Here is a 16,845-nt window from a genome sequence, read left to right as displayed (position 1 = left end):
GTAGAGAAGGGGGACAAAAAGAAGCAAATATAGAAAAATATGGGAAACCTATTGAAAATGTGTTCATCTCCCCAGTACCCCAGTATCCAAAGAGACTCACCAGGTGGAAAATGAGCCGGAGTTTTTATGAGGGCAAGGTCAGAAGGGAGGGCCAAGGGGGACAAGGCAGGGGGGGCAAGGATGGCCCCTGGCTCAACCTCCTTTTTCCGCCCCCTGGGCCCCCGGGACCTCCACTGGCCAGCCACATGTTGTGGCCAGGCCTCTGCGGAGCCAGTTTGTAGGTGGTCAGCTGAGCTCCATGGAACCTCTAGAAGGAAAGCAGCACTCCCCCTACCCCGGCCCCGCTGCCACCCCGATTTCTCAGGAGGGGATGTCCTTGGCCAGGAAGGAGCTGGCTGTGGTGTATGACTCCTCTTGGGGCCCCGTGCTGGTCGGGGCACGCCTCCAGGTGCAGCAGAGCAGGCTTCGCAGCTCGGAGGAGACGCTGCTGCTGAAGGAGGCGTAGATCCAGGGGTTGGTACAGCTGTTGAGGCTGGCCAGCAGCATGAGCAACACGAAGGGCGGCCCTGTGTGGGATGGGAATTGGGGCTGGGGCTGAAGGGGCCTTGAGGTCGGCATGCCTAGGCTCGGAGGCCGCGCTGGCTGGGATAGGGGGGTGGAGGGGGGTGAAGGTGCCCGTGCACCAAGATCGGGTGGGCCCCCGCAGCCCCAGCGACCACCACGCACCTTCCCGTGGTGCCTCTGGGTCCCACGCAGCCCACAGCTGCACAAGGAAGAAGGGCGCCCAGCACAGCACGTACACTATGACGATCACCAGCGTCATCCTCACGGTCTTGGCCACAGCCGCCGACACCCGGGCTCCCTCGGCAGGGCCACCCAACTGGCACCCTCGGCGGGGCCCGCCGGCCCTTGGCGCCGGCCCTGGCCCCAGGCTGGCATGAATCTCCCGGAAGATGAGTACCTGACAGGCAGCGATACCCAGGGCAGGCGCCACAAACACCATCAGGGCGATCCAGGTGACGTAGGCGCGGAGGCCCCAGGGCTCGGCAAAGCGAGCCCAGCAGTCGAGGACCCCGCTGCCATCCACGTCACGCTGGGCAAAGATGAAGAGCTGGGGCAGGCTGAGGAGCAGCGAGAAGGCCCAGGCCAGCAACACCGGCCGGTTCCAGTGAGTGCCACCCCCGTGGCGGTGTGCCAGCATGGGGCGGCAGATGGCACGGTGGCGGTCCAGCGTCATGGCCAGGATCATGTAAGAGGAGGCATACATGCCCACCATCTGCAGGTACTTGACCGCCCGGCACAGGGCATCAGGCCCGCGGAAGCGGTCGGTGGCATCCCAGGCCAGCTGGGGCAGCACTTGGAACAGAGCCACAGCCAGGTCGGCCAGGCACAGGTGGCCAATGAAGACGTGCATGGGCGCCCAGTGGCCCCGCCGGCCCCGCCGCACCAGGGCCCCCAACACCAGGCCATTGCTCAGGGCCACGGCCACGAAGATGGTGGAGAGCAGGGCCAGCTCTGCCTGGGCTAGCAGCGGGTCCCTGGCAGCCCACAGCTCCCCTTCGCTGCGGTTGCCTGCTGGGGTAGGTTGAGAGAGGCGCCAGGGTACAGCTGGGCAGGGGTGGGGACAGAGGGCCAAGTCAGTGAGTCTATTCTGCTGGGCACCGGGCCACTGTCAACCTGGGCCCTCTGTTTCCCTCCAGCCTCCTTCCCGGCTCCTGGCCTTCCAGCACAACACACGTCGTCCACCACCCCCCGCCCCGCCCCGCCTCAAACCTCATGTGGTGGGGAGGAAAGGGCAGCTCCAGGCCCCGGTGAACCAGAGGGCCGGCTCTTTCCAGTGAGGGAGGTGGGCTGAGTGGGGGGTGCCCAGGGACAGGAAGCTTACCTGAGGTGGTGGACGCCATGAACATGGCAGAGCGGGCAGGAATCCTGAGCGCCTGGGGGAGATGAGGTTGTGAGCTCAGCCTCCCACCCGAGGGGCCAGCCGTGCTGCCCAGAGTCTCTGGATAAGGGTCCTTAGAGCCTTGGCCGGGGTGGTGGGGTGGGGGGTCTCGCCTGTGCGTGCAACTCTGTGTGTGTGCCTGTGAGACTGTGTGTGTGAGACTCGTGTGTGTGTGTGTGTGTGTGTGTGTGTGTGTGACTGTGTGTATGTGTGTTCATTCCCATGGCCGGGCCCTGGTGGGTACGTCTTAGCCTAATCAACGTTTGTGAGGTCTGGCCACTGAGGCAGACATGGACCTTGGCGCCCAGGACCGGGCAGGGGAAGATGGCGCCGGGGTCGTCAGACAGATGAATGAACCCAGCGTAAGACCCACCCAGGCAGCCCATGAGAAGCGAGGCAGACATACAGGCCCCCCCCCACCTCCTGCCCTGACAGAGGCCCAGAGAGGGGACCGTTAGAGGGCTGGGGGCAGGGTGGGAGGGCTGCTACGTCCCCCTTACCTGGCCAGACTCCCAGGCTCCCGGGCAGCTGGGCGGCAGCAGGCGCAAAGGTGGCTCTGGAGCTCAGATCGGCTTTCCATGGCCAGCCCCGCCCCAGCCAGTCCTCTGGGAGTGACCAGCTCAGGAGGGGACTTTCTCCCCCCCTCTCCACGAGCTTCCCGGCCTCTGGTACCGGGAAGTAGGCTCCTGGCCGCCTCTGCTTCCCTTCCTGGCCCGCCAGAGCCATCCCAGGTCCGTCCCCGGGGCTCCAGGCTGCCCCTGAAAGGGCCCAAGCCCTCCTAAGCTGGGCCTGGCTACCCCCCAACACCCCCACACACACACCGCCTTATGACAGTGTCGGGTCTGCGGAGCTCTGGGCCATCCCCAAGTTCACTGTGTCTTATTTTCAAAGTGGGGCAGCTGTGACCAGAGATGCACTGGCTCAGTGCCACACAGCTTTCTCGTGGCAAAACCTGACTCCCCTTCACTGAGACAGGCTCCTCTGGCCCCTCTTCGGGTCTGGGCAAAGCGCCCGAGGCCCCTACTAGGTAGAGGGAGGGCTTGTCCCCAGCCGGTGACGGCCCCTCCCGTCCTCAGTTACGCTGCCCGGAGATGAGGGCCGGAGATGAGGGGTGGGAAGGCGGTGGAGTGAGGTCCTGCCAGCTCCCTCCCCTGAGGCTCTGTGGGAGCCCGGACACCCTGTCCCCCGCCTCGCAGCTACCTGTCTGTCTCTGTACCCCACATCCCGTCTCCCCCTCCTCATGCTTCCTCAGCCTCCAGGACCCCCTCCCCACCAGCCCATCATTTCCCTGCCTCGCCAGCCCTCTCTTGCTGCCGGCCCGGCCTCCCTCAGCACAGGCCAGCCCAGCCCAGCCCCAGGCCATGGCCTGTGCGCTGCGTGGAGCCTGGCTCCAGGCTGCCGTTGGCCCTGTCTTCCTGTTTGTCCGTCTTCCCTGTTGACCTGCGAGGTTAGAGACCAAAACGGCCTCTCCCAGAACAGGCCCGGGTACAGCCCAGGCCAGGCCTCCTCCTCCTGGCCAGACTCTGGCAGTACCAGTAGGGGGACATTAGGACAGGGGCCCACCCGACCTTACACACCACACACAGCACACAGCATGAACCCGTACACGTCACACACAGCACACACCACATGCCACACACACCACACACCCACACAGAGCACACACTTCCACCATACAACCACACACACCCACACATACCCACACCCACACACAGCACACACTTCCACCATACAACCACGCATACCCACACATACCCACACCCACACACAGCACACATACATCACCCACACCACACACCCACACACACAACACAAACCACACCCACACACATCCACACCACGCACCCACACACACCACACAGAACACACCCACCCACACCACACACACACACAGCACACACACACACCACACCCACACACATCCACACCACATACCCACACCACACACCCATACCATGCACCCACACACAGCACACACCCACACAGCACACAAACCACACACCCACACACAGCATATCACACTCGCATCATGTTCAGTATTCATACAGCACACAGTACACACACACACTGCTTGTACACATGCTCTGCCCCACACCCCCACAGTACACATGGGTATTTATAATGGTTTTTCCTATTTGGAAGTTGGTTGTCGAATACCAGCGCCACACGTCTGAACACATCAGCCACACCCCCTAACAAGAAGAGCATCCTCACTTTCTGCCTGTAACCACATGAGCGTTATTAACCCAGAAGCATAGAAACAACTTTTCAGCTGCCGTCTAGATCAACTAAAAGGGTAGAAAATGGAGTTCCCAGGTAAGATTATAGAACAGATTTTTCAAAGGAAATCTGTAAGCCACTGAGAAAAACTACACCATATCACACTGACTCAATGGACATGAGTTTGAGCAAACCCCACGAGAGAGTAGGGGGTAGAGGAGCCTGGCGTGCTGCAGTCCGAGGGGTGGCAGAGTCGGACACGGTGTTGCTTAGTGACTGAAACAACATCACCACCCAGTATGTCTTTCTTCTTGCCTTGTGTCCCCGTGTGCCTCACAAGACCCTAGTCTCCAGGACTCCCCCATCGGCCTGGGAACCTGAGGTACCTGCATTGCCACTCCCCCGCTGTGTGACTCTGGAAGGCTGTGACCAGCTCTCTGTGACTCAGCTTTCCCCTCTGTAAAATGGGAATCCAGCAACTGAAAGTTGAGCCCTAGCTCTAGGATGGGCAGAGACCTGAGCCGGCTGGTGATGAAGTGCCAACTCCATCACCTCCTTACGGGGTTCTCTGCCCAGACCCGAACGGGGCCCCGCGGGCTGGATTCTGGTGACAAGCTGGCACAGGGCCGGGGACCATCTCTGCTCCCTGTGTTTGTTTCCTGTTGTCGAGAGTCCAGGGAAAGTCAGAGGGAAGGCCCCTCCCTGTGGCTTTCTCTAGGTTCCAAGAAACAAGGGGAGGAATTTGTGTCTACACCAAGGCCAGAGTGTAAAGGGAAGCAAGTGCTGGGGACCTCTGGAAGCCACAGAGAGACCCTGAGGCCAGTGGCTGTGCCTGGAGAGAGACTCTGACCTCCCCTGGCCCCTGAGAGCCCCCCCAACCCCCAGAACCGTGGTGCACATGCAGGTGCTGTGCCCCTTGAGAACATGAGCCGAGTCCTGCTGCCTGCAGCAGAGACCTATGAGAGAGAGATGCTCCAGGAGGCCCCTGCCCCAGCCACCAAGAAAGACTTAGCCATGGAGCTATACCAGTTAGCCTCAGGTGGCCTCAGGCATGGGGCAGAGCTCAGTAGACACCCTCCCCATCCCCTCAAGCCCCTTCCCCAGCACAGCCCCCTCTGCCCTGCATTTGCAGAAAGGTTCTATGTGTGGCCAAGGAGCGTGCACTGAGCTCCCCTGGCCCAGTGTCTGAGCAGAAGGCCACAGAAGGCTGTCCCCCAGGTACTGGGTGCCAGGGTGGAGGTCAGAGAGGAGGTTGGGGGGGAAGGACCCAGATCCTCCCTGGGGAGTACATCCTGTGCCAAGCGGTATGCAGGCAGGCAACAGGTGATGGTGGTCGTTTTTCAGTCGCTCACTCATGTCCGACTCTTTGCGACCCAATGGACTGCGGCATGCCAGGCTTCCCTGTCCATCACCAATTCCCAGAGCCTGCTCAAACTCATGTCCGTCGAGTCAGTAATGCCATCCAACCATCTCATCCTCTGTCCTCCCCGTCTCCTCCTGCCTTCAATCTTTCCCAGCATCAAGGTCTTTTCCAATGAGTTGACTCTTTGCATCAAGTGGCCAGAGTATTGGAGCTTCAGTATCAGTCCTTCCAGTGAATATTCAGAACTGATTTCTTTTAGGATGGACTGGTTGGATCTCCTTGCATTCCAGGGAACTGTCAAGAGTCTTCCCCAACACCACAGTTCAAAAGCATCCATTCTTTGGCACTCAGCTTTCTTTTATGGTCCAACTCTCACATCCATACGTGACAATTGGAAAAACCATAGCTTTGGCTAGATGCACCTTTGTTGGTAAAGTGATGTCTCTGCTTTTTAATATGCTTTCTAGGTTGGTCATAGCTTTTCTTCCAAGGTGCAAGCGTCTTTTCATTTCATGGCTGCAGTCACCATCTGCAGTGATTTTTGAGCCCAGCAGGAATGGAGACCAAAGGCATTTCTCAGGCCTTGGGGAAGACCCTGGAAGGCTATTTTAGGCATAAGCAAGAAAGAAGAGCCAGCCCAGGACACAAAGAAAGAGTGACAAAAAGCCAGGAGAAAAACCAGGGGAGCAGAGGTTCCTTAGGTTGGGAGGGGAGACAAGTACTGTGAGGGAAGGAAAGACAGGAGCCAAGCTGAGGGGAGGCCATACCTTGGGTCAACTGGAAAAAATGCACACCTGAAAAGTGAAGTATGTTTTATTCGGCAGACTTTCAGAGGACTGCATCCTGGGGGACCAGCCTCTTGGAAAGCTCTGAGGGACAGTCCCCAACAGGTAAGAGAGGAGCCAGAATGTATGGGAGTTTTTGCAACTAAAACTGGGTCATGGGAATACCAGGGGATTAGTGTTGGCTAAAGAAAGCTAGACAACTCAAGTGACTGCATCTAGTAATTTTCTGTGTGTGATAAGATGCAGGGTTGCAGGTGACATTCTTTGTCCTTGCCAGACATGGAGAGAGAGCCCGTAATTGGGCATCCCCCCAGGGGCAGGCGTTGCAGACCTCGCCTCCTGCCTGGCGGTAGGAGGAATGCGTGATGTCCCAGCGAGTGAACCGAGTGAACCGGTATGACAGGGACGAAGCAGGACCAGGAGGCAAGCTAAGGACACAGATGCCCTGAATCCAAACATGCGCGTGTGCTTTTGGGCAAGTGTGTGCTGGGACAACAGAAAGACAGGGTGACCACTCGCCTGAGGTCTGAATGAAAGTGAACAGGGATTTTGAAAGTGAGACAAGCCCCGTTTGCACTTTGGTGGAGGCTGGGCAATGGGACTTGATGGCTTAGGAGCCCTGCAGGCTCTGAGCTCTCTCCAGTCCTGGATGAGTTTTCAAACATTAAGTCATGAGGGCTTCCCTGGTGGCTCAGGGGTAAAGAATCCACCTGTCCATGCAGGAGACACAAGGGAAGTCCAATATAGTCGTGTAAGCACCGTTATAATTATGATACGGAACTGTTGCATCACTGCAGAAAGCTTCCTCATGGCTCTTTGCGGTCTCCTTCCCCTACCCGGAGCCTGGCACTTTCCTATCCCTATAGCTGTGTCTTCCCTAGAGCTGTCTACATGTAGAATCCAAGCATGTGCAATATTTCATGTCTGGCTTTTTTCACTCAACAGGATGCCTTTGAGTTCATCTCTATGTTGTTTGTATCAGGACTTTGTTCGTCTTTCTTGCTAAGAAGCATTCTGTTGTCCAGATGGACCACAAGCAGCTTATTCCATTAACGGTTGATGGACAAGTAGGTCGTTTCCAGTTTGGGGCTTTCATGAATAAGGCAACTCTGAACCCTTGAGTGCAAGCCTTTCCATGCTTTAGCTTCTCTAGCGGGCAGCCTTAGCCCTGGGACAGCCGGCTCCTGTGATAAATAGGTTTCATTCGATAAGAAACCAGCAGATTGTTTTCTACACACCTCGGATCGGTTTGCATTCCCACAAGCACAGTTCCATTTGCTCTGCATCTTCACCAGCCCTTGCTATGATCGGTCTGTCATTTTTCTTTAGCCTCTTTCACTTTTAACCATTTTAGTGGTATTTTATTCAGGTTTTATTTTGCATTTTCTTTTGACTGATGATGGTGAGAATCTTTTCATATACTTACTTGCCAGTTGTCTATATTCTTTGGTGAAGAATATAGAATATAGAATTCTTTGGTCCAATCTTTGGCACTTTTTAAAAGTTTTCTTTCTCATTTTTTTCCCCCATTTTGTGTGTATTTTGGTTACAAGTCCTCCAACAGAAAGGTTTTGCAAATAGTTTTTCCCACCCTGTGGCAAATGGTTTTCTAAGTTTGACAAAGTCTAATTTTGTCAATTTTTTTTTCTATCATGGTTTGTGTCTTTTTGTGTCCTCTCCAAAAAGTCTTTGAGTAATTCACTGTCGCAGAGATATTCTATGATTTCTTCTAGAAGGTGTATATTTCTAGCTCCTACATTTAGGTCTATGTTTCATTTCAAGTTAAATCTTGTGCATAGTATGAGGTAAAAGTCTGGGTTCCTTGTTTTCTGTGGGATACAAATTTGTGCTAGAATCAGTGGTTCAGAAGACTGTCCTTTTCGTCTTGAATTACCTTGCACCTTTCCTGAAAATTGATCATATGCATGTAGGTCTTATTTTTTCTGGACTCACAATTCTGTTCCTTTGATTTCTATGCCTATCCTTATACCTTATACCAAGGCTGGCTACACTGCCTATTTTTTTTTTTTTAATTATGTATGTCTTTATTTATTGTGTGGCTGTGCTGGGTTTTGGTTGCTGCTTGGGCTTACTTCTAGTTGCAGAGAACAGGGGCTATTTTCCAGTTGCTGTGCACAGTCTTCTCAACGTGGTCATTTCTCTAGTTGGGGAGCATGGGCTCTAGCGTGTGAGGGCTTCAGTAGTTGCAGGTCCCGGGCTCTAGACCACAGGCTCAATAGTTGTGGCAGAAGTGTTTAGATGCTCCTAGACAAGCGTGATCCTCCTGGACCAGGGATTGAACGCGTGTCTCCTGCATTGGCAGGCAGACTCTACCACTGAGCCACTAGGGAAACCCAAGGCTATGCTATCTTGATTACTCTAGAGTGATAGTAATTTATTTTTTTGGACCGTACCGCACAGCTTGTGGGGATCTTACTTCCCTGATAAAGGATCGAACCCGTGCCCTCTGTGGTGAAAGCTCAGAGTCCTAACCCCTGGACTGCCAGAAAATTCCCTATTGTAAGTCTTGAAATCAGATAGCATAAATCTTGCAAATTTGTTCTTTCTCAAAATCCTTTTGGCTAGTCTAGGTAATTTGCATTTTCATGTAAATTTTAAAATCAGCTTGTCTCTTTCTACCAAAAAATAAAAAAAGCCTGCCAGGATTTTAATTGCTATTACATTGAATCTGTAGATAAATCTGGGGAGAATTGGCATCGTAACAGTAACAAGTCTTTCAACCCAAGAATGTGGTGTTTCTTTCCATTTATTTAAGTTTCTTTAATTTCTCTCAGCAATATTTTGTCGTTTTTGATATACAGGTTTTACACATATGTTAAGTTATCCCTAAGTGTTCATATTTTTGATGCTATTGTAAATGGTAGTTTTAAATGTCAATTTCTGATTGCTGTTAGTTTATAAAAACACTAATGATTTTTGGATATTGACTGTTTATCCTGCAACTTTGCTAAACACTTATTGGTTCTATTGGTTTTTTCAGATTTCTTAGAATTTTTTTCTTACATAGGCAATCATGTGTTTTCTGAATCGAGACACTCTTACTCTTTTTTTTCTGATCTTTATGCCTTTTATTCTTTTTCCGTGCCTTACTGCACTTGCTAGGGCCTCCAGTGCAGCAAAGGGTGAAAGTGATAAGAGCAGACAGCCTTGCCTTGTTCCTGATCATAAGGGAAAAGCAATCTGTCACCATTAAATATGACAGTAACTGTGGGTTTTTCATAGACACCCTTTATCAGGCTGAGGCAGTTTTCCTCTATTCTTAGTTTACTGAAAGCTTTTATCGTGAGTGGGTGTGGAATTTTATCAAATGTTTTCTTGCAGCTATTGAGATGATCATGTGATTTTCTTTTTTTTATTGTTGCCTTGTTAATATGGTCAATTACACTGCCTGATTTTAAGCTGTCGAAGCAAACTGGAACCTTATTTGGTTATGATGTGTTATCTTTTTACATATTGCTAGATATGATTTGCTAAATTGTAAAAAAAAAGTTGCACCTCACAGCTTGTAAGATCTTAGTTCCCTGACCAGGGATTGAACCTAGGACCTTGGCAGTGAGAGCATGAGTCCTAACCACTTGAATGCCAGGGAATTCCCTGAGTTGCTAAAATTTTGATTAGTACTTTTACATCATGTGTGTTCACGGGTGATACTGCTTTGTAGTTTGCTCTTCATGTAATGTTTTCAGTTTTGGTATAAAGATAATGCTTACCTTGTAAACTGAGTTAGGAAGTGTTCTCTCCTATTTTCTGGAAGAGTTCGTGTTGAATTGGTGTTATTTCTTCCATAACATTTAGTACAATTTGCCAGGAAAGCCATACAAGCTTGGAGGTTTTATTGTGAGAATGTTTTCTGCTACAAACTTAACTCCTTGAATGATTATAGAGTTAGTCAGGTTATTTATTTCTTCTTTAATGAACTTTGATAGTTTGTATATTTCACAGAATTCCTCCATTTCATCTAATTATTGCCGTATGTTTTTTACAACCTTCCCTTAATATCATTTTAATGTTTGTAAGATCTGCATTGATGGCCCCTCCTTTGTTTTTGATATTTGGTCATTTGTATCTTGTCTCCATTTTTCCTGATCAGACTGGCTAGAGGTTTATCAATTTCATTAATCTTTTCAAAGATCAGCTTTTGGTTTCATATATTTACTATATTATTCTTCTGTTTTCTAGTTTATTGATTTCTGATCTTTATTATTTTCTCCCTTCTACCTAATTTTTATTTAATTTACTCTCATTGCTAGAGGGAATGCTGCCCAATTCATGAATTGCCTTATAAAGCCAATTAGATCTTCAAATTCACTTTCTGAATTTTTTAATAGTATGCACATAGATCGATGAAACAAAATTAAAAACCTAAGACTATATCTACATGAAATGTTATATATAATTTATATACATACATTTATTATAAAGATAGTATTATAAATCAGTTGGGAAAAGATGAATTATTGAATGAAGGATATTGGGGAAACTGGAAAGTGATCTGGAAAAAAAATTATTTGGGTCACTACCTCACACTTTATAGCAAAAGAAATTCCAGACAGAGGAGAGGTTGGAATGTGACAGCAAGGAGATCAAACGAGTCAATCCTACCAGAAATCAATCCTGAATATTCACTGGAAGGACTGATGCTGAAGGTGAAACTCCAATATTTTGGCCACCTGATGGGAAGAACTGACTCATTAGAAAAGACCCTGATGCTGGGAAAAATTGAAGGCAGGAGGAGAAGCGGGCCACCGAGGATGAGATGGTTGGATGGCATCACCGACTCAATGGACATGGGTTTGAGCAAACTCCGGGAGTTGGTGATGGACAGGGAGGCCTGGCGTGCTTTAATCCATGGGATTGCAAAGAGTCAGATACTGAACAACCCTAGAAGAAAACACGGGAGAGAATTTTTCTCTCTTGTTGTGGACAAGCCATCCTCTTTATAGCAAAACAAACACACAGATAAAACAAGAATCTATAAAAGAAAATACAAATAAATTCCAGGTTTTCCCCCAGTTTCACTGACTTGAAATTGTATATATTTAGGTATACTGAGTGATATTTTGATGTATATATTTATCACCCCATCAGTTCCCTTTTTAAATTTTTTAATTTTTTTTGGTGGTGGTGAGAACCGTTGAGATCTATTCTCTTAGCAGAGTTAGAGTATACTATCATGCCATACATTAGGTCTCCAGAATTTATTGAACTTATAACTGAAAATGTGTACCCTTTTCCAACATCTTCCCATTTCAGCTGGCTCACAGTCTTTAGTACTCACCATTCTCTGTTACTACGTGTTCCCCTTTTTTGGATTCTATGTATAAGTGAGATCATTTGTCTCTCTGTATTATTTCACTTTAATTCATTAAGTTCAACTATTTAACAATTTTTAAAACTTCCTGTACAGAAAATAAGTCATAAGAGAAAGAACAAAATTGATTTGGGACTTTTCTCCTTTTCTAATATAAATAGTTAATGTTGCACATTTTCCTCTAAGCACTTATTTAATTGAATTCCCAATTTATGATATGTCATGTCTTTAGTTTTATTCAATTACAAATATTTTCTACTTTAACTTGTGGTTTCTCCTTTGATCCATGGGTTACTTAGAAGCATATATTTTTTTCATTTCCAAATAGAAATTTCCTTGCGATCAGAAATCCTGCTTTGTGTGATTCTATCCTGTGTGATTTATTGAGGCTTGCTCTATTGCCCAGCAAGTTGTCTATGTGGGTGAATGTTACATATGTACTTGAGAAGAATGTGTATACTCTTGTTGTCGGGTGTAGCCATCCATAAATATCAGTTAGGTCACTCTGGTTGATAGTGTTGTTCAAATCTTCTTTAGCCTAACGATTTTTTTTACTATTTGTGTTGTCAGTTACTGAGAAAGGAATAGGAAAGTCTCCAGCTATGTTTTTAGATTTGTCTATTTTCAGATCAGTTTGGTGCTGTCAATTTTTTTTCATGTACTTGGGAACTCTGTTATTGGGTGCTTACATATTTAAAATGATTATATCTTCTTGATGATTTGTCCTTTTTCCATTATGAAATATTCCTCTTTACCTCAGGTAATATTCCTTGTCGTGAAGTCTACTCTATCTGATGTTAATGTAGCTATACCGACTTTTTTATGTTCAGTGTTTTGCATGGTGTATCTTTTCCTGTTCTTTTGCTTGCAACTTCTCTGTGTCTTTGTGCATGCAAATAGCACAGAGCTATTTTTTCTAGCCTGACGCTCCCTGCCTTTTAACTGGTGTGTGTGGCAGATTGTGTTTTTCAAAGGTAGCCTCAACAATATTTCCCATCCCACATGCTCTTCTGGAACTTTTCCATTTTCCCATCAAGAGGTGGGATTTAACCCTCCCCCTATAATCTGGGCAGGCTTGTGACTTACTTGTAATCAAGATGATATGGTAAAAATGGTGCTGCTTGATTTCCAAGCCTAGATCAGGAAAGGCAATGCAGCCTTTAGCTACCACGTGATCAGTCCAAGTGCCCTGAGGCTGCCATGCTATGAAGAGGCCCAAGGTAGCCCTTGACATAGAGACCACATGAACATGCTCTGAGACGACATGAAGATGGAAAAAAAGGTACCTGACCAGCTCTAAGCTGCCGCAGCTCCAGCAACTGTCTGATGAAAACCTCATGAAAGACCTTCAGTCAGAACTGCCCGGTTGAGCCCTTCTCAAATCCTTAAAAACAAAACAAAACAAAAAAACTGTAGAATCACTGGATAATATGGTCCTCCTATGTTTAGCTTTTCGAGGAATGCCTATCCCGCATACTTGACTCACAGAAACCATGAGCAATAAGAAAATGATTTTAATTATTTAAAAACACTAGTGGGGGGAGGTGGGAGGGGGGTTCAGGATGGGGAACACATATACACCCATGGCTGATTCATGTCAATGTATGGCAAAAACCACTACAATATTGTAAAGTAATTAGCCTCCAATTAAAATAAATAAATTAATTCAAAAAACAGAAACACTAAATTTTGGAGTGATTTGTAACGCAACAGCAGTAACAGGAATAGTTTTAGTCCATTTGGTCCATTGATATTTTACTAACATTATTGATACCTTTGGGTCGATCATCTCAATGTTTGATTTCTATTCGTTCCATCCTTTTTTCTTCTTTTTCTCCTTTTCTCCCCCTTCAGGGGGAGAGGACAAACTGGATTTTGTCAGTATTTCATCTTCTTTATTGACTTGGAAGTTCTAAATCTTTGGTGTTATTTTAAAAATTGTTGCTCTAGAGACTACCATTTGTTTCTTTGGTTTAGCACACTCTACCCTCAAAAAAATATTCTACTACTTTATAAACAATTTAAGACTGTTACAACAGTATTCCAATTCCTTCAGTCCTAACTTTTGTGTTCTGGTTGTTATATAATTATTTTCACACACAACATAGCAAAAGATAACTCTATATTCCATTGTTATTATTTTTACTTCAAGGAGTAAATAGTCATATTTTAACTCTTTTTGATCTTTTTCATTCCTTTCTTCAGTCTGATATAATTTATCTTCCATCTGGGGATGCAACTCTATTTTGTCTTAATTTTTGTAGGGTATATTCGCTGGATATAGAATTCCAGATTAAATTTTTTTCTTTTTCCCCTAGCATTTGAAGGTGTTGTTTCTTTCTTTTTTTTTTAAATTAGTTTGTTTATCTATTTTTTAACTTTACAATATTGCATTTGTTTCGCCATAGATTGACATGAATCCACCATGGGTATACATGTTTTCCCCTTCCAGAACCTCCCTCCCCATCCCAGCCCTCTGGGTTATCCCGGTGCACCAGCCCCGAGCACCCTGTATCATGCATCGAACCTGGACTGGCGATTCATTTCACATATGATAATTTACATGCTTCAATGCCATTCTCTCATATCCTCTTGCCCTCGCCCTCTCCCATAGAGTCCATAATACTGTTCTGTTTATCTGTGTCTCTTTTGCTGTCTCGCATACAGGGTTATCTTTACCGATTAACTAAATACCATATATATGTGTTAGTATACTGTATTGGTGTTTTTCTTTCTGGCTTACTTCACTCTGTATAATAGGCTCCAGTTTCATCCACCTCATTAGAACTGATTCAAATATATTCTTTTTAATGGCTGAGTAATATTCCATTGTGTATATCTACCACAGCTTCCTTATCCATTCGTCTGCTGATGGACATCTAGGCTGCTTCCATGTCCTGGAAGGTGTTGTTTCATTACTCTATGGCCTCCATTTGTTTTTAGATTAGGAGTTTGCTGTCATTCTTAGTATTCCTCTGGATGTAGCATGTCTTTTCTTCTCTGACTGCTTTCAAGGTTTAAAAGAAATTTTGTTTTTTAGCAGTTTGACTATGAAGTGCCTAGGGAGTATTGGAATTATGATAAATGCATTATTATGTTAAAGTCTCTATCTGGTAATTATAACCTCTAGGCCATCTATGAGTCTTGTTTCATTGATTCTTTTCTTTTGATGATGGATCCTATTTCCTTGCTTTTCCACATGCATCTTTAAAAAAAACTGAATGCCAGATATTGTATGTAATAGGACGGTAGGGAGTATAATAAATAATACTTATGCCCTATACCCTAAGCAAACCATAATTCAAAAGGACGCACGCTCCCCAGTTTTCATTGCAGCACTATTGACAATAGCCAGGATATAGAAGGGCTTCCCTGATGGCTCAGGTGGTAAAGAATCTGCCTGCAATGCAGGAGACCCAGGTTTGATCTCTGGGTCAGGAAGATGCCCTGGAGAAGGGAACGGCTACCTACTCCAGTATTCTTGCCTGGAGAATTCCATGGACAGAGGAGCCTGGCAGGACATAGAAACAATCTAAATGTTTATTGAGAGATGAATGTCCATCTTCCATCACAGAGTGAAGTAAGAAGATGTAGTACATATATACAATGGAATATTAGTCATAAAAAGGAACAACATTGGGTCATTTGTGAAGATGTGGATAGACCTAGAGTCTGTCATACAGAGTGAGGTAAGTCTGAAAGAGAAAAACAAATATCATATATTAATACACATATATGGAATCTAGAAAAATGCTACTGATGATCCTATTTGCAGGGGACAGGTAGAGACACAGATGTAGACATGTGGACAGAGGGGGAGATGGGGAGGGTGGAATGAATTGGAAGATTGAGATTAACATACACACACTACCGTGTAGAAATAGACAGCTAGTGGGAAGCCTCTGTACAACACAGGGAGCTCAGCTCAGTGCTCTGTGATGACCTAGAGGGGTGAGATGGGGGTGGGGTAAGAGGGAGGTCCTAGAGGAAGGGGATTTATGCACACATATAGCTGACAGAATGGAAACAACAATTACTGAAAACTAACCTGACCACTTGGATCACAACCTTGTCTATCTCAATGAAACTATGAGCCATGTTGCATAAGGCCATCCAAGACGGACGGGTCATGGTGGAGAGGTCTGACAGAATGTGGTCCACTGGAGAAGGGAATGACAAACCACTTCAGTATTCTTGCCTTGAGATTCCCATGAACAGTATGAAAAGGCAAAAAGATAAGACACTGAAAGATGAACTCCCCAGGTTAGTAGGTGCCCAATATGCTACTGGAGATCAGTGGAGAAATAACTTCAGAAAGAATGAAGAGGCTGAGCCAAAGAGAAAACAACACCCAGTTGTGGATGTGACTGGTGATGCAAGAAAGGTCGAATACTGTAAAGAGCAATATTGCATAGGAACCTGGAATGATAGGTCCATGAATCAAAGTAAATTGGAAGTGATCAAACAGGAGATGGCAAGAGTGAACATTGACATTTTAGGAATCAGTGAACTAAATGGGTGAATTTAATTCAGATGACCATTGTGTCTACTACTGTGGGCAAGAATCCCTTAGAAGAGATGCAGTAGCCCTCATAGTCAACCAAAGAGTCCAAAATGCAGTATCTGGATGCAATCTCAAAAATGACAGAATGATCTCTGTTGGTTTCCAAGGCAAATGAGTATCACGGTACTCCAAGTCTATGCCCCGACCAGTAATACTGAAGAAGCTGAAGTTGAACGGTTCTATGAAGATGTACAACACCTTCTAGACCTAACACACCAAAAAATATATCCTTTTAATCATAGGGGACTGGAATGTAACGGAGGAAGTCAAGAGATACCTGGAGTAACAGGCAAGTTTGGCCTTGGAGTACAGAATGAAGCAGGGCAAAGGCTAACAGAGTTTTGCCAAGAGAATGCACTGGTCACAGCAAACACCCTCTTCCAACAACACAAGAGATGACTCTACACATGGACATCACCAGATGGTCAATACCAAAATCAGATTGATTATATTCTTTGCAGCAGAAGATGGAGAAGCTCTATACAGTCAGCAAAAACAAGACTGGGAGCTGACTGTGGCTCAGATCATGAACTCCTTTTTGCAAAATCCAGACTTAAATTGAAGAAAGTAGGGAAAACCACTAGACCATATTCAGAAAGAAAGTAAAGAATAAGTGAAGTCACTCAGGTGAGTCCGATT

The 16,845-nt window shown here is 46.8% G+C and overlaps 1 protein-coding gene across 1 annotated transcript; it reads right to left on the bottom strand.

The window, feature by feature from the left end:
• Positions 1–360: 360 nt before the first annotated feature.
• On the bottom strand, positions 361–1,910 carry AVPR2 (arginine vasopressin receptor 2). Its single transcript, XM_081564552.1, has 3 exons — positions 1,886–1,910; positions 727–1,608; positions 361–566 (listed from the first exon to the last, which is right to left on the bottom strand). Exons 1-3 carry the CDS (start codon positions 1,908–1,910, stop codon positions 361–363), a joined length of 1,113 nt encoding a protein of 370 aa, XP_081420678.1.
• Positions 1,911–16,845: the final 14,935 nt, after the last annotated feature.

The sequence above is a fragment of the Giraffa tippelskirchi genome, chromosome X (genome assembly GCF_054371585.1).
Source record: "Giraffa tippelskirchi isolate mGirTip1 chromosome X, T2T-mGirTip1v1.2.pri, whole genome shotgun sequence".
NCBI lineage: Eukaryota > Metazoa > Chordata > Mammalia > Artiodactyla > Giraffidae > Giraffa > Giraffa tippelskirchi.
The sequence above is the reverse complement of the archived record's forward strand: the minus strand, read 5'-3'. Positions and strand labels throughout refer to the sequence as shown.